The 23,896-nt window shown below is 46.4% G+C and overlaps 1 protein-coding gene across 1 annotated transcript; it reads right to left on the bottom strand.

Moving 5' to 3' along the window:
- Nucleotides 1-3,807: 3,807 nt before the first annotated feature.
- Nucleotides 3,808-4,843, bottom strand: TMSB10 (thymosin beta 10). Its single transcript, XM_007970038.3, has 3 exons — nucleotides 4,739-4,843; nucleotides 4,360-4,474; nucleotides 3,808-4,088 (listed from the first exon to the last, which is right to left on the bottom strand). The coding sequence occupies exons 2-3, from the start codon at nucleotides 4,457-4,459 to the stop codon at nucleotides 4,054-4,056; spliced, it is 135 nt and encodes a 44-aa protein (XP_007968229.1). The 5' UTR covers nucleotides 4,460-4,474; nucleotides 4,739-4,843; the 3' UTR covers nucleotides 3,808-4,053.
- Nucleotides 4,844-23,896: the final 19,053 nt, after the last annotated feature.

The raw sequence follows: 23,896 nt of genomic DNA, 5'->3' as shown, positions 1-23,896 counted from the left end.
ACAGGCGCCAACCACCATGCCTGGCTAATTTTTGTATTTTTAGTAGAGATGGGGTTTCACCATGTTGGCCAGGCTGGCCTCGAACTCCTGACCTCAGTTATCTGCCCATCTTGGACTCCCAAAGTACTGGGATTACAGGTGTGAACCACTGCACCAGGCCCCCATATATACGTTATAATACAGTAAAAAAGTTAAAACAAAGTCATTCATGAGACAAATCTTTGATGTGTAGGATTGTTCTATGCATTTCAGAATGTCAAACATTTCTGGTCTCTGCCTATGAACTGCCAATACTGTCCCCTAATTGTTATGACAACCAAAACAAAACAAAATGTCTTCACAAATTTTTATAGTGCTGAACCCCAAAGTGCCTTAAATTTATACTACTCAAACATCATTTCCTGCACTAAGTCCTCTGAAGCTCATTGATTGACTGACATCTGCATAAAATTGGTCTTTCATTGGCCATTCTTCATAGGCAGGGTAGAAGAAGATGATGTGTGGGTGTTGGTGTTGATGTTGTTATTGTTGTTGGTAGTGGTGTGGTGATGGTGATGGTGGTGGTGATGGTGAAGATGTTGGTAATGGTGATGGTGGAGGTGGTGATGGTAGTAGGGATGGTGGTGATGGTGGTGGCAATGGTGATGATGATAATGGTAGTGGTGGTGGTGATAGTGGAGATGATGGTGGTGGTGGCAATAGGAATGGTGGTGGTGATGATGGTGGCAATGGGGATGGGGTGGTGTGGTGATAGTGGTGCTGTTGATGGTGGTGATAAAGGTGGTGGCAATGGTCATGGTGAGGTGATGGTAGTGGTGTGGTGGTGGAGGTGTGATGGTGGTAATGGTGATAGTGGAGGTGGTGATGGTAGTAGTGATGGTAGTGATGGTGGTGGCAATCGTGATGGTAGTGATGGTGGTGGCAATCGTGATGGTAATAATGGTAGTGGTGGTGGTGATGGTGGAGGTGATGGTGGTGGTGGCAATGGTGATGGTGGTGGTAGTATAGTGGCAATAGCGATGGTGGTGGTGATGATGGTGGCAATGGGGATGGGGTGGTGTGGTGATAGTGGTGCTGTTGACGGTGATAAAGGTTGTGGCAATGGTCATGGTAATGGTAGTGGTGTGGTGGTGGAGGTGTGATGGTGGTAATGGTGATGGTGGTGGTGGCGGCAATGGTGATGGCGGTGATCACAGTGATGGTGGTGGCAATGATGATGGTTGTGATGGTGGTGGTGGTTATGGTGTTAATGGCAGTGATGGTGGTGGCAGTGGTGGTAGTGGTTGGGTACATAGCCATCTGTATCAGCCACAGCATCTTCCACATGCTATCACAAACATCTTAGATAACTTTGCCCCAACCCTCAAAATCTGCAGTGGTTTCCAACTGTCTATAGGAAAAACCACACCCTACTTACCTGCTAGGGTAATTTTGAAGTGCTTCTGTTTGCACAGAACCTTTACCTTTCCCATTGCTGAACATGCTGTAGTATCACTATACTTTGCTCCTCCTTCTGTTGAGAAAGCCCTGCTCTCATTCTCACTTCTCTACGTCTTCATTCAAATGGTTCCTCTTCCATGAAGCAGCGCCCTGTCCCAGGGTTAACCCCTCCTTTGTCTACTTTCCCAGAGGGTTTTACTTAAATCTCTCTTTAGCATTTATTTTATTCTGCCTTTTGTGTAGTTAGTTGCACATGTCTTTTATAGCCTCCACAGGCCTAGTACAATGATGGGCACCGAGTTCTGGAAAAAAAAAAAAAAAGCGTGTTGAATTAAGCAGAACAGGAACACAGCTTCTGAATTTCTCTGAAATCAGCAACCCAATATCCAAACTCTTTTAGCTGGCTGAGACCTATAGTTGTCATCTGGGTAATATAGAGCTTCCTAACAATAGCTTCAATTATAGGTTAACTGTACTTCCCCTTATTTTAATAGGATTGCATCCTGAACTGGGCTCAGGGAAGGAAATGAAGGTATTTGCCTTCCCCGAACTTCCACAAGTTCACCATGCTTGGGTCCTGTCAATGTGTACATAGAACAGAATAGAATCAACAAGACAGTGGGGGAGGAGGGCTGGTAGCAGCTTGGCTTTAGCATGGCCAAGATGGAGCAGGTGAGGCCAAGTGATACTTGAGTTACAATTCAGTGAGCATTTATGAGTGTCTACTAAGTGCTGGCTACTGTGAGAGTCACCAGTATCAATTAATAAGAATCGTTCGGCCGGGTGTGGTGGCTCACGCCTGTAATTCCAGCACTTTGAGGGGCTGAGGTGGGTGGATCATCTGAGGTCAGGAGTTCAAGACCAGCCTGGCTAACATGGCGAAACCCTGTCTCTACTAAAAATACAAAATTAGCTGGGCGTGGTGGTGCCTGCCTGTAATCCCAGCTACTCAGGAGGCTGAGGCAGGAGAATCCGGGAGGCGGAGGGAGGTTGTGGTGAGCTGAGATCGTGCCATTGCACTCCAGCCTGGGCAACAAGAGCGAAACTCCATCTCAAAAAAAAAAAAGAAAAAAAAAAGACAACCAAAAAATTAGCTGGGCATGGTGGCCCATGCCTGTAATCCCAGCTTCTGGGGAGACTGAGGCAGGAAAATCACTTGAACCCGGGAGGCGGAGGCAGTGAGCCGAGATCACACCGTCCCACTCCAGTCTGGGCGACAAGAGCGAGACACCATCTCAAAAAAAAAAAAAAAAAAAAAAAGATTGTTTCTCTATTTACTCTAATGGGGGAGGTGATGTATGTGTCCAGGTACCAGGAGGGAGGTGCAGATAGGAATTCAGAGAGAATGTCTTTGGGCATGGGTCTCCCTGCCAAGCCCAGGTGTCCTGACTCTGGTGTGCTGTGGCTGCCTATCTCACTCACTAGATTTTAAATTCCTTGTGGACAGGGACCGTACCTCATTCGAATTAACTGCCTTCACCCAGTGTCCAGCCTCTTGGGGCCAGGCAAAAATGTGGGACAAATCACTAAGCAGTGTCCTATCCACCCTCCTTAAAGAAAACTCCACCCCTGTCATTATAAGCCTGTTTCTTCTGCTACTGAATGACCTGCAGCCCCAGGTTCCCAACTGTCAGGCCCCCTTGGGCTGGTCCCATTCCTTCCGGGTGGGTTTGAAGTGTCATCCGTTGGAGCTCGGCCGCCAGCGCCAGTCCTCTCGCCCGCCCTCCCTCCCACCCCCCACCACATCCCCACCCTTCCTGCTGAACACTGTGTGGTAGCAGCTCAGCCTAGCACTTCCTCTAATGGCTAATGCTTTTGTGGGAGGTTCTGAACTAGGGTTAAAAGACAAAAAGCTCTTCCCCCTCTCCCCTCCCCCAGTTCTAGTGTTGCTTCCTCTAGTTCTGACGTTCCCGTTGCTGTATCCCTAGATCCCGCCTTTGTTTTAAGCTCCAGAAGAAAGCCTTCCGGAGACTTTGTGACCTCACCCAATTTCCAACATTCCAGATTGTCTTTGCTTTCTCCCCAGACTTTAAAATCAGTGTTCCCTTCTGAGTCAGCTAGGAGGCCGGAGGGAAACAGTGGGGCTTTCGAAGCTTATCAAAAGCAAACCTTGCTCTTTTGAAAAAGGATTTTTCAAAGCAACTTGGGGACAAAGTGGGGTTAAATTTTACACAGATTGCTTACGAGCAAGAGTTAAGCGACTAACAAGACATGAAATCTTACGGAGAAGTAGGTAAAGCCAAAATTAAAAACTCCCTCCGGGTCAGCCCATTCTGCGACCCACCTCCTCCCCTCTGCGGCAGGGGGCTTTGCTGCAGTGGCACTGCCCACGCATACTCAACCAAGAGACTCAGACCACGCCAGCCATGCCACGAAGTGTGTTTTATTTTCATTATTCATACAAATAATTTTCTATAATATTCCAGGGCAAACCGGAGAATTTGGCAGTCCGATTGGGGGGGTCCCTTCAGAGACCCACAGGCCGGTGGCATTGGCGCGGAGTGCCCAGGTTCACAGTGCAGCTTGTGGCTCGTGTCCATCTTGCAGGTGGCTCTTCCTCCACATCACGACTGGGGTCTCGAAGATGACGGGGGTAGGAAATCCTCCAGGATTTTAGGAAATTTCACTCCGCTTCTCCTGCTCAATGGCTGTGGAGAGCGGGAAGCGGGCGCTGGAGGGGAGCTGCAACCCCCACCCGCAACCGAGGTGCTTCCCAGTGTGGGCGAGGCACCCACGAGGTGTGGGGATTTAGAAGGAAGCTTGGGGCTGGGGAGAGACAAGGCGCTTTGTGAAACTGAAAGAGTGGCCGGGGCCGCTCAGACCGCGGGCAACGGCCGGGTGCGGGGTGGGGGAGAGGGTTTTCAAGGAAGAGCAGGGTGAGGGGCTGGACTGGGGCGCGGGAGACCGAGGCACACTCACTCTCTTTGGTCGGCAGGGTGTTCTTCTCCTGCGTCTCCGTTTTCTTCAGCTTGGCCTTATCGAAGCTGGCGATTTCCCCCATGTCTGGTTTGTCTGCCATTTTCTTAAAACAATCCTAGTGGGCAAACGAAGGCGCTTGACCTGGGGCTGGGGGCCAGCGTCGCCCTCTGCGCTCCCCGCCGACGCCTCTCGACGTGGCACTCGCGCCAAGGCGTGGCGAGCAGCCCCAAGGCCGAGGATCTGGGCGCGTCCGGCACCCCCCTTCTCGGTCCCAGGGCGTGGTCGCCGGCCCCTGCGTCCCGTCCGAGAAGGGCGCCTGTCCGGTGCACAGGATCCGGCCACACCCTAGGTGGGCCCCCAGCCCCGACGCCGCACTCACCGTGTAGTCGGGTTCCGAGCCCGGGATCCTGGTGCTCCCACTCGCGTTGCTGCAGCAAGAGACAAAAGAGCGGCGCCCGCCCCTAGCCTTATATACGCCGCGCCCCGCCCCGCCCCTCACCCGCCGCAGCAGGGGCGGCGCTGGCACCCGAGGGGCGGGAGCAGCGCGGGCGGCTCCTCGCCCTGCCGCGCCCTCCGCTGGGCTGCCAGCCCGGCTGGGCGCGGCTTCTCCCGCGCCCGGCACCCCCAGCTCACAGTGTGCCTTGCGTGGGGGCTGTAGTCGCCGCCAGGGTGGGCGCTAGGTCCCCGGGTTTGCTTTTGCGGCTACATTTCCCCCTTTCCGGGAATCTGCTGTTCACCCCGCAGAAAGGATATGGGACCGACTGGGGAGGGTGTGTGGTTTTGTGCGTGTGCAGATATGATGTGTAGCCGTGGGTGTGGATGTGCGGGCGTGCACGCGCACTCTGCAGCAGTCCTTGCTCTAGGAGACGCCCCACCCCTGTCGCCCCCACGCCTCTTGCTTTTGCTCCTCCAGAGTCCCCTTCCCTCTCCCACTTTTCCTCTCCTTAGGGAGGCTGAGTCCTAAGCTGGTCCTGCACTGAAAGAATTCGAGCCGAGGGTCCGGTAGTGGAGCGGGGAGCGGGGGCGGGAGGAAGGGAGGGGGAAGGGGAGGGGAGAAATAGGGTTCCAGCGCTCTTTGCTCAGGTTGGGGGCGGTTGCCCTCTGGTCAGTCGTCCCATGTTCCCTGAACTGGGCGGTTCCAGCAGGATCGTTGGCGTGACGGGTGCTCCTTAAATGCTGTTAGATGCATTGTGTGAAGGGCTGTGGTGAGAACAGGGCGTCCCGAGAAGGCTCGCAGTGTTCTTTTTCTCGCCGAGCTCCTGGAAACACTGTTATCAGCGGGTGCGGGTTTCCTCCTTGAAGTTAACCTTGAGGATAGTAGAGACCCACATGCCTACAAACGTTCTTGTTTTTCTTATTAACCCATTGTAGGAGTGGTATACTGCAATTATTCACATCTTTCTTAGAAAAGTTGTATTTTCAGCCTGTGCAACACCGTTAGGTAATAAGTTCCATAAATTACCAGCCCAGGAGTTAAGGCTGGTTATTCTTTTATTTGTCCTGACCTTTCCTTTTTCAAGTGTGAAGTATTACCAAGCCCTTTAAAGTGGGATTTGGTGGTAACAGCCTAAATTCGGTCCTGATTTTATTTATTTACTTTTTTTGAGACAGGGTCTCACTCTGTCACCCAGGCTGGAGTTCAGTGGTGTGATCACGGCTCATGGCAGCCTGGACTTCCCTGGTTCAAGTGATTCTTCCTCCTCAGCCTCCTGAATAATTGGGACTGCCGGCGTGCACCAACACTAGCGGCAAATCTTTTGTATTATTTTCGTAGAGACGAGATTTCAGCATGTTGCCCAGGCTGGTCTCGAACTTCTGGGTTCAAGCCATCTGCCTGCCTCAACCTCCCAAAGTGCTGGGATTACAAGCCTAAGCACCACTGCCCCCTTCTCCCCTCCTGATTTTACCTGCTTTTCTCACTTTCCTTCAGTGTGTTTGGAACAGTGGGAAGAGAGCTTAGGCTTATGTGACCTTAGGCAAATCTTTTCCTTAGTTTCTTCATCTATAAAATAGCTTTGGCATAAACTTAGATAAAGAAGAGGCATCAAGTGGATACGTTTTTTTTTTTTTTTTTTTTTTTTTGAGACGGATCTCACTCTGTTGCCCAGGCTGGAGTGCAGTGGTGTGATCTCAGCTCACTGCAACCTCTGCCTCCTGGGTTCAAGCGATTCTTGTGCCTTAGCCTCCCAAGTAGCTGGCACTCCCAAATTACTGGCACGTGCCACCATCTCCGGCTAATTTTTGTATTTTTAGTAGAGATGGGGTTTCACCATGTTGGCCAGGCTAGTCTCAAACTCCTGACCTCAAGTGATTCGCCCTCCTTGGCCTCCCAAAGAGCTGTGATTACAAGTGTGAACCACTGTGCCTGGCCTCAAGTGGATACTTAAAATAGCAACGTCATTGGAATATCACACTCATATTTGATGAGTGCATTGGTTAACTTCCGCTGCAATATGCCTTGTAACAAACCAGCCAAAGCTCAGGAGCTTAAACAATGATTTATTCTTGTTCCTATATGGGCAGGTCAGATGGTGCTGGGCTGGGCCAGGCTGGGCTTGGCTCCAGACTTTGGATTGGATCTAGGTTTGCTCCACAGGTATCTTATCCTCTGGCTGATTCTTTGGTAATGGCAGAATAGCAAGAGGGTTGTCCTGCAAGATAGTGTAGAAATGTTAAAGTGTCAAAGCATGTCATATACTGTCATGTTTGCTATCATCCTATTGGTCAAGCCCACCATCAACAGAGTGGGAAAAATATTCCACCTATGGTAAGAGAGGGAGGGTAGTGAACATTTCTTGAATGAAAGCGGAACTTCACAGGCAGGGTTGGCAAATAACTGTAACACATAGCCCCCAAAGTGGCTTAATGCAATACAAGTTTATTTTATTTTTTGATTTTTGAGATGGAGTCTTGCCCTGTAGCCCAGGCTGGAGTGCAGAGGCATGATCTCCTCTCACTTCAACATCTGTCTCCCGGGTTCAAGCAATTCTCCTGCCTCAGCGTCCCGAGTAACTGGGATTACAGGCATGCACCACCACACCTGGCTAATTTTGTATTTTTAGTATGGATGGGGTTTCACCATGTTGGCCAGGCTGGTCTTGAACTCCTGACCTCACATGATCCACTCGCCTCGGCCTCCCAAAGTGCTAGGATTATAGGTGTGAGCCACTGTGCCCGGCCTACAAGTTTATTTTCTACTCATGCAGCAACATTCTGTGCTGATGTTGCTGGTCAGGCAATTCTTTTCTATGCAGTGACTCAGGAACTCAGGCCCCTTCTCTCTTATTACTCTTCTCTCCTCTAGGTCCTTGAAGTCCACACCATCCAGTCAGTGGACGGGGAAAGAGGAAAGGCTAGAGGCCCACACTAGAGTTTTTATGGACCAGGCTTGGAAGTAGTCTCCAATACTTTTGTTCTCATTTCTTTAGCCAGAGCTCGTTCGCTTGGTTTCACATAACTGCAGAGGAGGCTGGGAAATATAGTCTAGCTGTCCCTAGGAGAGAAAGAAAGCAGGGTTGGGTGGTCTTGGAGTGGTCTCTGCCATACACTCTTGAAGGATCTGCTAAATAGAAAGTGAAAATATCCAGATTTTCAGAGACAATGACTCTTTGGAGGGTTTCACTGGCACTTGACATCTTTTCAGTTGCAATGCCAATAATTGTTTAGGTATTATTGTAATACATTCCCAGGCCCCACCATTGACCTGGGTGTAGGAATATTCAATTGTACCAATTTGGACCCATGGTGAACTTCCATTCCAACTTCCCTTTATTGAGAAAACAAAGGAGTTGACTTCTAAATATAGCTATGGAGACATATGTTTGGTGACTGAGTGAGTATGCAAGACTCCCAAACAAAGGAGCTTTAAGGGGACTTGCAGACAGACATTCCTTATTCTTGCTCAGTGCAACCCTGTGGCCCATCTCTACCACAGCAGGCAGCCTCTTTGGCATCATTGCTGAAGGACAATGGTCAAATTCATGTCTCAGCCAGTCCCATGGGCAGTGGTTTTCAAACATCTTCATATTCTTTGACATTTTCCCACCATTTCTTGGGTACAGACTGGCCTTAGTGACTTTATTTTAGTGAATAACACATGGAAGGAATGATGCCTTTGTGACTTCTGAGGCTAGGTCGTAAAAGACCACGTTCTTTCTGACGTTCTTTCAGGATACCTCCAAGTTGTGAGAAAACCAAGCATCTACAAGGAAAGGCCACATGTTGGCATTCCAGCCACAGCCTCAGCTGAGGTCAGAGCCAATAGCCAGCATCAACCACTAACCACACAAGTGAAGGAGCCTTCGAAGCTTCAAACTGCCTCAGCTAATGCCAAGTGGAGCACAGATGAGTTGTCCCTGCCTAAATTGCAGACTCATGAGCAAAATAAATGTAGTTGTTTTAAGATACTAAGTTTGAGAATATTTTGTTACACAGCATTAGATAACTGGACCACCATGAGGTAGATATATTATAACCTGGTGATTCCAGGCACTCAGATCTCATTTGGGGATTTTTTCCTACATACTTAATGTAACACACACATACTTATTCAATAAATGTCTACTGAATGCTCACAAAATATCTGGGAGCATTCTGGCTGTGGAAGACACAATGAAACTCTCGAGTTACAAGTGTAGTATCAGTCAATAATATTCATGGTCATGCCTCCTATTCACTTATGACTTGGAGTGCCACTTACACATGACAACATTTCAGCCTGCTGCTGGAAACAGATTTTATACTGTTCACAGATGGAATAGACAAAGCTGAACTACTAAACTGCAATGATATTGCCATTTTCTTTGTCAAGAAGGATGTTCTGGAAAATGTAGAACTAATAAGAGGAACTAAGAAAGTCTTGATGACTGTCAACCTGGTGGGGGTGGGGGATGCCTTTGGAGGCTTGCCATGGGGCTTCATTCCTCAGACTTGTCCAACTTGACACTTTTATCAGAGACTGGAATGAGGATGTAGATAGAATAATGATTATGTTATGAAGGATGAACCTCTAAGCTCCAAAACCAACTGGATCCCGTGAAGAAATGAACAAAATGTGATGAGATAAACCTGATAGAGACAGATGTGGAAGCCTCCTGGCCCTAATATTAATCCTACCAATACAGGGAGAGATGATTAACATGGTTAACTGGCAAATGGCGGTGAAATTTGTGATTGTATGGATAGGAAGAAAGAGTCCAGTCCAGATTTCCTTTAATGTAAGAAAACCATTCACTCCTGCTATAGGACCTTTGCCCTCATTTATGCTCTTCTTGGTCTAAACATACGCATTGTGCACATTCTTCCTTCATTTAGGAACCTGCTTAAGTGTCTCTTTCCTCAGAGAACTCTCCTTGGCCCACATACAGAGCAACACCCTTGTCATTCTCTTGTCCTTTAGTGTGTTTCAGTTTTCTTCATAGAATTCATCTCTAACCAATATACAAGTAAACATGTTACACATTCATTTCTTTGTGTATTGTCTATGTTCTGCCATAGAAAATGGGAGACCTCACCTGTCTCATTCACCACTGTATCCCCAGCACCTACGGCAATGCCTGACATATAGTAAGTGCTCAGTCAATATTCTTTGAACAAATGCATAAACCTGGGCAGTTTCCAGGCAGAGCAAAAAAAATGCTTAACTTCCTAATTGAAATGGAATGAGCTACTTTGGGGGAAGTGATCAGTTCACTGTCATTGGAGGCATTCAATGAGAAGAGGCTATCCTCAATGAGAAGAGGATAGCCAAGTATTTGGACTGTTATAGAGATGGGCCAGAGTAGGCTCACAAGTGAGGAAACCTTGCCCTAGATGACCTCCCTGGTCCGTCTGTTGCTACTATTCCATTTGTGAAACAGTCTCCTTCTGAGTGCCAGTTTTGCCAGCCTGAAAATTTTACCAGCCTGAAAATGGTTGCCAGCCTCACACAAAGGAGGCAGGGGAAGCAAAGAAATCAGGCTGTGAATTCCATGTTTTCCACACCATCAAAATGCTGTATGTTTTTGTAGGTTATGGGGCTGAAGAGCTCATCCAAGATAAAATTGTGAAGAAAATAAAATGGGTGTTTGAGGTTCAGCTTCAGCAGGGATTGTTCTGCTCTGTGGAGAACAGCGTGGGTTAGTGCCTACGTCAACCTTGGCAGTTGCTTAGGTAGCCCAGGTGGCTAAAGGCCAGTGTGAGTGAGAATGTTACTGTTTGATTTTTCATCTCTGCCACTAGAATAGCGATGATGACAGCGACTCACGTTACTGAGCAGACACTGTGTTCCAGATTCGGCAGTTAGGACTTCACATGTATTATCTTATTTAATCCTCGACAAAATAGTATGAAAAAGCAGGATTTTAAACATCTCTGCTTTAGAGTATAGGTATCTAAGGCTCGGTCGAGGTCACACAGCTGGTCACTGGTATTGCTGGGATTTGAATCCCAGTCTGGCTGATTCCAAAGCCTGGGCACCTCACCACTGCACCGCCCTTGCCTAGACCCTGCAGCAGGGTTTGCAAACTGCCAGCCTGGATCGAGCTGGCATATGTATTTTGTCTGGCCACGCTAAATTTAACAAAAACTTCAGCCAGCCCTCAAACATTGGAAGATTTCCGTGCTGAAGATCTAGTAGCACTGGGTCTGTATTTTCTCATGGTAACACCACAGTGAACAGCTGCCCCCTTGATATGAGGCATGTCCTCTTCACTGTACTGGATTTCCTGTCATTCCCTAATGTCTTTCCAGCATGGAAACAAGGAAACAAGTGTCAGTTGTTGCTTATTATATTTGGACTGGTGTTCTGCTTATAGTACAGAAATATATTTTTTTCTTTTTTGAGATGGAGTATCGCTCTGTCACCCAGGCTGGAGTGCAGTGGCGTATTCTTGGCTTACTGCAACCTCCACCTCCCAGGTTCAAGCAGTTCTCCTGCCTCAGCCTCCCTAGTAGCTGAGACTACAGGCATGCGCCCCCATGCCCAGCTAATTTTTATATTTTTAGTAGAGATGGGGTTTCACCATGTTGACCAGGCTGGTCTTGAACTCCTGACCTCAGGTGATCCACCCGCCTCGGCCTCCCAAAGTGCTGGGATTACAGGTGTGAGCCACCTTGCCTGGCCAGAAATATTTCTTGATCCTTGGTCTCTGTGTGAGCCAGCCTTCAAGATGGCCCCAGTGAGTCCCTCCTGTTCCCATCCTTGTGTAGCCCTCTCCTCTATTGCACTGGGATTGTTCTGTGTGACCAATGGCATATGCCAGAGAGGATAGTATGTCATTTCTGAGATTAAGTTACAAAAGACTGTAATTTCCATTTTGGTGCCTGGCACTGTCCTTCTCTCCCTTGGATTTCTCATTCTGAGGGAAGCCACTTACCATGTTGTGAGCAGCCCTGTGAAGAGGCCCATGTGGCGAGGAACTGAAGCCTCTGGCTCACAGCCAGTGAGCGGCTGAGACTTGCCAACAATTGCATGAGTAAGGAGGAAGTGGGTCCTGTAGCCTCAGCTAAACTTTCAGAGGACTGCAGTCCTGGCTGTGGTGTTGATGGCAACCTCATGAGAGACCCTGAGCTAGAGATTATTCAACTAAGCTGCTCTTAGAAACTGTAACTTTATGTTTTATGTTGCTAAGTTTTGGAGTAAAATGTTTCTCAGCAATAGATGAACTAATTCACTCTCAAAAATAGGGAGAAAATACATAGAGACAGCAAGTAGAACAGTGGTTACCAGTGGCCAGGGGGAGGGGAGAATGGGGAGTTTTTGTTACTATACAGAATTTCAGTGTGAGATGATGAAAAAGCTCTAGAGATGAATCATTGTGATGGTCACCCAATAATGTGAATTCACTTAATGCCACTGAACTGTACACTTAAAAATATAAACTATATGCTATGTATATTTTACCACAATAAAGAAAAAAGTGAAAAAAGTGAGGAGAAAAGATGGAACAAGAGTGCCATGGGATTCAAGAAAAATAAGAAAGCACATTTATTTGTGAAAGTAAAGAATATTTGTATCATTATAAAACCTGCCACAGTAAGAGATTTGACTGTACGTGGGAAAGATAGGTGACACCAACCTTAATGAACTAGGCCCATTTTGCTTCTTCACATGATCTGCCTGGCTCCTGCAGGTCTTTGAGTCAGCGGAGCGTACTGTAGAGCAGTGGTTTTTAAATTTTCTTTGACCTGAGAAGTCACTCCCCCAAGAAGCACATTAAGTGCCTTTAATATTGTTGCCTAGTCCTCACATGAGCACGCACAAATGATACAAAAGTTTTACTAGAACAATATTCACCCTTGCTCTGAATGAAGCACTCTGACCTTCTCTGTCCTATTCTATTCCTTTTCATTAATTTTTAAAAAATGTGAAATAATGATAGATTCACAGGAAGTTGCAAAGATAATAAACTGAGGTCCCTGGTATCCTTCTCCCAACTCTTCTCAGTGGTAACATCTTACATAACTATAATAATTCAGTATCAAAACCAGGAAATCAACATTCACGCAATTTATAGACTATTTCCAGATTTCACCAATTTTTACATATATTTATTTGAGTATGTGTAGTTAAGGGCTTTTATTTATTTGTATATTTTTTTGAGATGGAGCCTCATTCTGTTGCCCAGGGTGGAGTGCAGTGGCATGATCTCGGCTCACTGCAATCTCTGCCTCCCGGGTTCAAGTGATTCTCTTGCCTTAGCCTCCCAAGTAGCTGGGATTACAGGCTATTTTTTTATTTTTTAAGCAGAGATGGGGTTTCACCATATTGGCCAGCCTGGTCTTGAACTCCTGACCTCAAGTGATTCATCTGCCTCGGTCTCCCGAAGTGCTGGGATTATAAGCATGAGCCACTGTACCCAGCCATAGGCATTTTTATTACATGTGTAGAGTTGTATTACCACCATCACAATCTAGTTACAGATTTATTCCATCACCACACAAGGAGTCCCTCATGCTACCCTATTGTAGGCACACACATCCCCACTCATAACCCCTGGCAGTCACTAATCTACATAGTGGACCCTGTCTCTATATTTTTTAAAAAGACAAAAATGAGATCCATCCAAGATGTTGAGTACTTCATACACTTTTAATTCTTTGTATTCCTATGGTATGGGTGTACTGCCTATTGGGGGACATTTTGGTTGTTTCATATTTGGGCTATTAAAAATAAAGCTGCTCTGAAGATCTGTGTGCATTTTGTGGGGTGGACAGAAGTTTTCATTTCTCTGGGATAAATGACCAGGGTTGGGAGGCTGGGACTGCTGGATCATTTGGTAAGTGTGTGCTGAGTTTTGTAAGAAAATGCCAAACAATTTTGCAGAGTGGCTATATTGTTTTACGTTCCCACCAGCAATGTAGGAGAGATCCAGTTTCCCAGCATTCTCACCAGTACTTTGTATTGTCACTGTTTTAATTGTATTTATTCTAATAGGTGTGGAGTGATATCTCATCATGGCTTTAATTTGCATTTCCCTAATGGCTAGTGGTGTTGAATGGTTCCTTTCCATTTTATCATTTTATTTCAAATGCTGATTATGACCTGCCAGTTTGATTTTATTACCCACTAATTGGCTGTGACTAGCGGTTGAAACACCACTGTAGAGGGATCCCTTCATCGGTGGCTTAGCATCTATTGTTCAGAAATCATCCCTCTCACATCTAAACTCTCCTTTCACCTCCACAAGACAGAAGTTTCTGAAATTTTATGTGTAACTCAGATGTTCTCTGGAATCTGACCAAGATCTAGCTAAGAATGATTCCAACTCCTTTTTGATGCTTCCCCATGATTTTTCTGAATTTTCAGGCGAGTTCTGTTCTTATAGTTATTTCTCATCTCTCAGAATTTTTGTGTCTCCACATTAATGCACCTCCATATGTAGATAGCCCTTGGCCTTAATTTCCTTTTTCAGAGGAACAATATAAGGCTGGTATGTTCAGTACAACTTTTATCAGAGGTTTGTGGGTTGTGGGGACAGGCAGACATATTTTTAATGACACATCCTTGTGCCATTGGGGACCCTCCTGTGCTTCTCCCAGGTATTCCCAAACTTACAGTATCTCCACCTACCCCCAACTTAATTTTATTTATTTATTTTTGAGAAAGGCTCTTTCCCTGTCATCCAGGCTGGAGTGCAGTGGTGCGATCATGGCTCACTGCAGTCTCAACTTCCCTGGCTCAAGTGATCCTCCTTCCTCAGCCTCCGGGCAGCTGCAACTACAGGCGCATGCCCAGTTTTTTTTTTTTTAATTTTTATTTCTAGTAGACATGAGGTCACGTTATGTTGCCTAGGCTGGTCTGTAACTCCTGGCCTCAAGTGATCCTCTTGTCTTGGCCTCCCAAAGTGTTGGGATTACAGGCCTGAGCCATTGCACCCTGCCTCCTGTACCCTTTCCGATTCTCTCCTTCTCTTAATTCTTTCCCTTGAGAAATACCAACTCTCCTCTTTCTCCCCAACAGAATAGCGTACTTGTTTAGTGTACAGCAGAACAATGTTCCTTGCTTTCTTCGTTCTGGCTGAAAGGAGGTTTTTGGGCCCCCTTTCCTACTACCAGCAGCTAATCCCCAAAGACAATTCCTTTCCTCAGTGGAGTTTTGGTACTAGTTGCTAAGTTAATACTACCCCATGGGAAAGCATAGAAACTTCCTGAGGCTAAGTTTGCAAGGCTGGCTGGTTTCAACACACAGGAATGAACTGGCTCTGTGAAAAGGGCCCCAGGGAAGGCCATTCAAGCCAGGAGTTTAAGGAAAGTAGCAGTTAGATCTTGGGGAATTTTCCAGGTTAGGAAGGTCAAGGGGAAGGCTGACTCATCAAGAGCCCCCCGCCTCCATGACTCTGCCAAGAAAACAGACACTGAGATATGTCAGCAGCAGAGGATTTGGCGGCAGATGCAGCAAGGATGGAGAGAGTAAGAGCCAGGAGAACCTCCTCTTTCTGACAGCCATGAAGGAAGGAAGCGCCTGAACCTTGAACCTCTCTGGGGAGGAGAGAGGAAGGAACCACTCAAGACCAAGCATTTCTGCAGGGAGACTGAGTGAAGCCTTAGCAGACCACTTCAAACAGGAAGAGACTGAGTTTCCTTTAATCGGTTCACTTACTGCCCATCTGCCAGTGTGGGCACCCAAGCACTGCCAGAGAAAAAGCAAGCTGTGTTTTTCTTTCTTCGTAAGTATGGGTCTCAGTGTGTACATTTTGACCTCTTTCCCTGATATACTGTGTACAATTTGAAAATCTCTCCCATTTGTTTTTTTCTTTCTCCAGTCCCAGTGTCTGTATGTTTTCTGTAAAGAAGTACAGTATAATAGTGATCCCAGCTCCAATATGGTGACTGGCTGGGTGACTGTGTTAATTATCCTCTTTAGATTGCAGGGAACAAAGACTCACTTGGGATCCCTTAAGCAAAAAGGGCATATGGCAGTTTGGGTTTCCCTGGAAGCAAAATCAGATAGGTTCAGTGTGCAGGATATTTATTAAGGAGTTCCCTTGAATTCACTCCTATTGAAGCAGAAGAAGGAATTGGGATTGGGGAGAAGTCAAGCTAGACAATGTAGGCTTAATGACAACCTCAGTACCCCCAACACACCGCAGGGGACCTCTGAAGCTAATGTTGTCCCAAAGATGGGCTGAGACCATAAGGCTGAGGTGGCTCTGTGCAGCCAAGGCAGTGCTACAGAGAATGACACCTGGAGGCTATCTGCTGGCAACATTCCTAGCCAGCTGGTTCAACAAGTCCTTTCTTGAAGGGGAACCTGAGTAGTCCCTTGCAGTGTCCATCCCAGGGGACTTAGGCTAAGAATGCCCTAGGGCTGGAACTAGACCGCTGCCAGCCACCCCTGGGAGCTGTGAGTTTCTCCCTTGCCTGCTTTCTTGACCCTTCTGCTCTCCCTATATACTGTCTCTTCTTCCTCTGTGCACCTAGTCTGATCTCTCTGGGGTACCACCTGAATGGCCCTTACCGTGTTCTGATCAAATGCTGGAGGAGCCATCTGCATTGACCTAGGACGGTGATTCCCAAACTGTGTTCCATGGAATCCTAGTTCTGGAGCTGTTACTGTGTCCTTCAAAAGCTGAGTGATGTTTATATATGGGCTCATTGTACTCTTTTGCCTTCTTTTGTCTTTAGGATCACCTGAGGTCAGGAGTTTGAGACCAGCCTGGCCAACATGGTGAAACCCCGTCTCTACTAAAAATACAAAAATTAGCCAGGCATGTTGGCTCACGCCTGTAGTCTCAACTACTGGGGAGGGTGAGGCATGCGAATTGCTTGAACCCGGGAGGGAGAGGTTGCAGTGAGCCAAGATCACACCACTGCACTCCAGCCTGGGCAACAGAGTGAGACTCGGTCTCAAAAACAAAACAAAAAACAAAACAAAACAAAACCCCAAAACCAAACCAAACCAAACCAAACCAAAACCAAAAGCTTTTACTTTCCTATTGGATATTGCCATGTTTCTATTTTGTGTGAGTTTGAAACCCCTCTATAATAGAATATATATATATTCTATTCTATATATATATAGAATATATATATATGCAGGATGTTTATTAAGGAGTTCTCTTGGATTAGCTTCTATTTAAGGAGAGGAAGAGGATATATATATTAATATCTATTACATCACATAAAATATATATTAATATATATTACATCACATATAATATATATAAAAGAGGATATATTAATATATATCCTCTTCCTCATATATGTAATATATCTCCTTCTTAAAGAAAATGCTAGCTGGTAGTGAGAGATGGCAGTATAGGGAAATGGGTGAAAGTCTGGCTCTGTCGCCCAGGCTGGAGTGCAGTGGCCAGATCTCAGCTCACTGCAAGCTCCACCTCCCGGGTTTACGACATTCTCCTGCCTCAGCCTCCCGAGTAGCTGGGACTGTAGGTGCCCGACACCTCAGCCGGCTGGTTTTTTGTATTTTTTTTTTAGTAGAGACGGGGTTTCAACGTGTTAGCCAGGATGGTCTCGATCTCCTGACCTCGTGATCCGCCCATCTCGGCCTCCCAAAGTCCTGGGATTACAGGCTTGAGCCACCGCGCCTGGCCGAAAGTTTGAACTCTAAAGGTAGACTTTGTGAGTTTGAATCCAACACCTACTAGATGTACAACCTTGGCCAAGTAACTTAACTCCCTGTGCTAAGCTTCCCTGATCAAGGGCTGCACACAGGGTGCCTTCTGTTATGTGGACACTGGGTGACTGGTATGTTCATGGCAGTTACTTTATGAAAACTATAAAGTCTCAAGCCCAAAATGTATTTTAATAAAACGGTGTATGTATATGTATGTGTGTGTATATATATATATGTATGTATACAAGCACCAACTGGAAAAAATAATATTATTGCTGTCTCATTTCTGGGAGGCTGTAAAGCATATTTTTCTTGATAGAGAAAGACCTTTCCTTGGAGTAAGCGTGTCCATGCACTTTTGGAGAGAGGCTGCCTCTTAAGCTGGGATTCTGGCTCATGAGAAAGTTCTACAGGGGCCATAGCAGGAAGAAAAGCAGATCTTTGACCCTCCCATGGCCAGGGCGGCCTATAGTCTGCAGGGGGAGGGGACCTGGGCAGACAGTCTTCCTCAGCTGAGGCCACTAACATGAGTCTGTGAGGCCAGGCCAGATATTGATCGCCATTCATGTGACAAAAGGAACTTCCTACCCAGGAAACAATAGATCCCAGGAAACAACAGAAACAACAGGCAAGGAAGAAAGAAGAAGGAAAGAAGAACACCCCACACTTCCTTAACCCAGGTCATAAAATGACCAGTTGCCAGATGCCAGGACAGTATTCCAATAGCTGGGGGGGCCTCGGGGGCCAAGTGGAGGTCATGGCAGTCAGCCAGCCAGATCAGGGCAGGGGTTGCTGTTAGCATGTTGCATCTCTCGGAAAGACTGGCCGGGCACTGGGGGTTCAGCTCTTGAGGCGACTGTTCCTAATGAATGAGTGGGACTAACAAGAATGGTAATCCTGAGGTTTTCTACAACACTCATTTTCTTCACAGGCCTATTCCCTGCGGCATTATTTATGATCACGAAAAATGGCAAACAAGCCACGCGGTGGTAAGTTCTTCAGGCATTAGGAAGAATCAGTAGATCGTTATGTTTTGAAGTATAAGGCACACTCTCAATTGGACTGGCCACATAATACATGCTCGAGAAGTAGCCGGTTTAAAAAAAATCATTAAAATTAAAGAGATTATCAAAGCTGTTCTTGTTATTTTATGTATATATGTATGTGTGTATGTATTTTTGAGATGGCAGAGTCTTGCTCTGTGGCCCAGGCTAGAGTGCAGTGGCGAGATCTCGGCTCACTGCAACCTCCGCCTCCCGGGTTCCAGTGATTCTCTTGCCTCAGCCTTCCGAGTAGCTGGGATTACAGGCACCTGAAACCAGTCTGGCTGATTTTTGTATTTTTAATAGAGACAGGGTTTTGCCATGTTGGCCAGCCTGGTCTCGAAGTCCTGACCTCAAGTGATCTGCCCACCTTGGCCTCCCAAAGTGCTGGGATTACAGGGGTGAGCCACTGTGCTTGGCTTGTGCTTGTTATTAAAAAAAAAAAAAAAAATTCAGAAATACAGAAGCATAGAGAGTAGAAGCAGAAATATCCTCTTTCCTTCCCTTCCCCACCCCACACCCATCTCACTCCCTCCCCAGATAAGTCATTAATTTGCTGTCTTTGCATTCTAGAGCCTGAAGACCTACTGCATTTGTAACTTTCAAATTATATGGATTGTTTCATTGTTTTTTAAAAATTATACTGTACGTTCTAGGGTACATGAGCACAACCTGCAGGTTTGTTACATATGTATACATGTGCCATGTTGGTGTGCTGCACCCGTTAACTTGTCATTTACATTAGGTATATCTCCTAATGCTATCCCTCCCCCGTCCCCCCACCCCCGGTGTGTGATGTTCCCCTTCCTGTGTCCAAGTGTTCTCATTGTTCAATTCCCACCAATGAGTGAGAACATGTTGTGTGTTTCATTGTTTTAATGTTTCAGTGACCAGCTCAGTGTTTCCCAAACTGTGGTCTGTATGTGTGTGTATGTGTGTGTTTGCACACGAGTCAATATTTCCCAAGAATAGATTCCTTTCGTGGAATTTCTGGGTGTTGACTGCCTTACGAAAAGGTTTTATGGCTGGGTGCGGAGGCTCATGCCTGTAATCACAGCACTTTGGGAGGCTGAGGTGGGCGGATCACCTGAGGTCAGTAGTTTGAGACCAGCCTGGACAACATGGTGAAACCCCATCTCTACTAAAAATACAAAAATTAGCCAGGCATGTTGGCTCTCGCCTGTAGTCCCAGCTACTTGGGAGGCTGAGGCATGAGAATTGCTTGAACCTGGGAGGGGGAGGTTGCAGTGAGCCGAGATCACAACACTGAACTCCAGCCTGGGCAACAGAGTGAGACTTGGTCTCAAAAAAAACAAAAAAACAAAAAACAAAAAACCAACAAAAAATCGAAACAAAACAAAACAAAAAGCTTTTACTTTCCTATTGGATATTGCCATGCTTCTATTTTTGCCAGTTTGAGAGGTGGAAATGTACCTATTTGTTTTTATTTGCTTTTAAACATTATTTTATTAAAAAAATTGTGGTAAAATATATATAACATAAAATTTACCATTTTAATCATTTTAAAGTGTTCAATTCAGTGCTATTAAGTACATTCACATTGTCAGGCTATCATCGTTATCCATCTCCAGCATTAGTTTGCTTTTATTTGATTAGCTAGTGAGTATTTTTTCATTTCTTCATGCACTATTATATTTCTCCTTCTTTCCCTCATTTTCTTTTTTTTTTTTTTTTTTTTTTTTTTTTTTGAGACGGAGTCTGGCTCTGTCGCCTGGGCTGGAGTGCAGTGGCCGGATCTCAGCTCACTGCAAGCTCCGCCTCCCGGATTTACGCCTTTCTCCTGCCTCAGCCTCCCGAGTAGCTGGGACTACAGGCGCCCGCCACCTCGCCCGGCTAGTTTTTTGTATTTTTTTTTTTTAGTAGAGACGGGGTTTCGCCGTGTTAGCCAGGATGGTCTCGATCTCCTGACCTCGTGATCCGCCCGTCTCGGCCTCCCAAAGTGCTGGGATTACAGGCTTGAGCCACCGCGCCCGGCCTTTCCCTCATTTTCTTCTTCCCTCCCTTTTCTTTCTCCTCTTACTCCTTTCCCTCTTGTTGTCTTTTTAGGATCTTTGCTGATTTCTCAGATAGCCTGATAACCCTTTTTCTTTCTCTTTTTTAAAAATTAGGAGCTTTCTACATTATGTGTATTATCTTTTGTCAATTTTTATATATTCTGCTTGGCTCTTTATATATTACGTTAGTTATAGTCTTTACAACATCCCTGCAAGACAAATATTCTGATTTCCATTTTGCAGATGAAGAAGATAAAGTTCAGAGATGTTACGTGACTTATCTAAGATCACACAGCTAGTAAGTGGCAGAGACAAGATGGGACTCTAGTTCTGCATGCTTCCGGGACCCAAGTCCTTTTCACAGTGCTCAGAACAAAAGGAAACTGCCTGAGACGGTGATACTCTACTAAAGGCAGGCAAGACTAGAGGACAGTGGGAGCTGTAGAGACTTCAGGGGGAGGCTGGGGTAAAAGAGTTTGGGGGTCTAGAAGAACCTGATGTTCCTAATCTTGGAGGAAGTGAGAGATAGACTCCCTTTCCCCCTGCTTCTCTCGTTGCCTGAAGGACCATTGAAACGCTGATGAAACTGGGGGTCTTATGAATATTCACCCTCCATCACCACCAGCACTGTGGCTGTGTAGTTGAGGCCAGAGGGTGTGGTCTAGAGGCCCTTTCTGGGTGCTAATTCCGGAAAGTTTCTTGTTCTCCCTCTTCCCTACATCCAATTAACCTCCAAGTGCGGTGGATTTTACTTTTATGATAGTACTTCTCTTTGACCCCCGCCAGAGCCTAGTGCAGGTCCCTATCGTGTCCCCTCACTGTCTTACCACTTCCACTTTCACTTTCTCCAGTTTCCCTTCCGTGCTGCTGTCTGAGTGATCTCTCTAAAGTGTACGTATGATTACACAATTCCTCTGCTTAAAACACTTTGATGGCTCTGCCACGTCTTCAAGATATGGGCCAAACTCCTCATCTCAGCTCTGGGCCTTTCACCTCCAGCTCCTGCTATCTCTCTGGCTTACCCTTACCTGCCTTGGTCTATGTGCAACAAGACTGAATTCCATGAACGCAGTGAACTCTCTCTCATGCCTCAAGGCCTTTGTCTCTGCTGTTCTTTCTCGCTGGAATGCTGCTTTCTGGTTAACTCTTACTCAGATCTGAGGTTTCTGTTTAGATGACATTCCTGTGGAGACTCTCCGTAGAATGACGGTGGGGTCATGGGCTGTCCTGTCATGGACCCTCATCACACCACCCACACTACCATCCTGTAATTTCCTTTTTTGTGAAATTTCTATCTGTCTCTCAATCTTGGCTGCATATTCGAAATACCAGGGCAGCTTTAAAGAAGCTGATGCTGGGGCCACACCGCCCAGAAATTCTGAGTTAATTAATCAGGGTGAGGCCCAGGTTTTGGTAATTTTAAAAGCTCTCCAGGTGATTCTAGTATGCAACCAGGGATAATGGCTCTTGAGAGGAAGCTCCGGGGGGCGAGGAGTCATGCCTGTCACAGTCACTTTTTTTTTTTTTTTTTTTGAGATAGAGTCTCACTTTGTTGCCCAGGCTGGAGTACAGTGGCATGATCTTGGCTCAATGCAACCTCTGCCTTCTGGGTTCAAGTTATTCTCCTGCCTCAGCCTCCTGAGTAGCTTGGACTACAGGCGTACACTGCCACACCGGCTAATTTTTGCATTTTTAGTAGAGACAGGGTTTCACCATGTTGTCCAGGCTGATCTCTAACTCCTGACCTTAGGTGATCTGCCTGTCTCGGCCTCCCAAAGTGTTGGGATTACAGGCGTTAGCCACTGCACCCGGCCACATTCATCTTTATAAACCCTCACTTGGCACTGAACTGTTCAGGTATTTGTTAAGGGTGTTGTATAAATGAATGAAACAGTTTCTAGAAAAGATGCAGGATCCCCTAAGGATAAAAAATAGTGCACACCATGGCCGGGCGAGGTGGCTCATGCCTGTAATCCCAGCACTTTGGGAAGCTGAGGCGGGTGGATCACCTGAAGTCAGAAGTGGCAGGCGCCTGTAATCCCAGCTACTCAGGAGGCTGAGGCAGGAGAATCACTTGAACCCGGGAGGCAGAGGTTGCAGTGAGACAAGATCTCACCATTGCGCTCCAGCCTGGGCAACAAGAGCGAAACTTTGTTCCAAAAACAAACAAACAAACACACACCACCAAATATGCTTGGGTAGCAAATTAGAACTTTGTCTTTTTTTTTTTTGGTGAAATGGATTCTCACTCTGTCACCCATTCTTGATCTCCCAGGCACAAGGGATCCTCCAGCCTCAGTCTCCTAAGTAGCTGGGACCCCATTCGTGCGCCACCATGCCAGGCTAATTTTTTTTTTTTTTTTGTAGAGACAGTGTCTCCCTTTGTTGCCCAAGCTGAACTCCTGGGCTCAAGCCATCCTTCTGCCTTGGCCTCCCAGAGTGCTATGATTACAGGTGAGAGCTACCATGCCTGGCTCAAATTTCCTCTTTTTATAAGGACACCAGTCAGATTGGGGTTATTAGGGTTTAACCCTAATAGGGCCCATCCTTACAGTCTCATTTTAACTTAATCATCTCTTTAAAGACTTTATCTCTAAATACAGTCACATTCTGAAGCATGAGGGGTTAGGGCATTAATGTATGAATTTTGGGGGATCATAATTCATTCCCAAATAGAATCTTCACATATCTCATCTATGAGGTGGGAGAAATGAATGGAGGTGAAAGTTGGCCTTGGTAAAGGAGCAGCTGTCACTCCTTAGTCAGAAGAGGCAGATGACTAGACATCCTTTCTTGTGACTTGGCCAGTGTTCATGTTTTGTCTGTGTTGAGATGTGATTATGGAGGGGTCTTGCTTTCATCTTCATTCATCACAGAGTGGCCTTGTCTGATGTTGATGCTCTGTGAAATTGTTTGTGTTCAACAGGAGAACACCATGACTCAGCTGTGGGTGCCAGGGCAGCTTGTAGCAACACCAAGGCCCGACTGATAAAACTAGACCAGCTCCCAGCTGTCCAGGGATGTTTTCTCTTTTTTACAATATGGTACAAGCAGTGTGCTGCAAAGCAAATGCAGCTTTGGCATACTTGCCACTGTTCCCTACTTAGAAATTCTTGTGCCAACACTGGGTGGCTGAGGGAGTGTGGCAACATTCAGTCCCTTTCCAAGAATGCACGGAGCCTGCACACCTGGCAGTGGAGGCAGTAGGTGTTTCCACATCTCCATCAGCTTAGATCTTCAACTGGTCACCTTGAGGACGGACACAGCCTGCTGGCTGAGTGCCACGCTGGAACTCCTGAGATAGTGCTTAACATCCCACTTCCCCTGGTGTATTTGTTATCTATTGCTGCTGCAACAAATTACCACAAACTCGGTGGCTTAAAGCAGCACACATTTATTTTCCCAGTTGCTTTGGATCAGGA

Source organism: Chlorocebus sabaeus, chromosome 14 (assembly GCF_047675955.1).
Source record: "Chlorocebus sabaeus isolate Y175 chromosome 14, mChlSab1.0.hap1, whole genome shotgun sequence".
Classification (NCBI taxonomy): Eukaryota; Metazoa; Chordata; class Mammalia; order Primates; family Cercopithecidae; genus Chlorocebus; species Chlorocebus sabaeus.
This window is presented reverse-complemented; position numbering and strand designations above follow the sequence as displayed.

Excerpts from the sequence above, each read along its gene's own strand:
- TMSB10 (XM_007970038.3), bottom strand. The coding sequence starts at position 4,459 with ATGGCAGACAAACCAGACATGGGGGAAATCGCCAGCTTCGATAAGGCC. Across the intron at positions 4,089-4,359 it reads CACCCTGCCGACCAAAGAGA|CCATTGAGCAGGAGAAGCGG; the intron begins GTGAGTGTGCCT and ends CGCTCTCCACAG.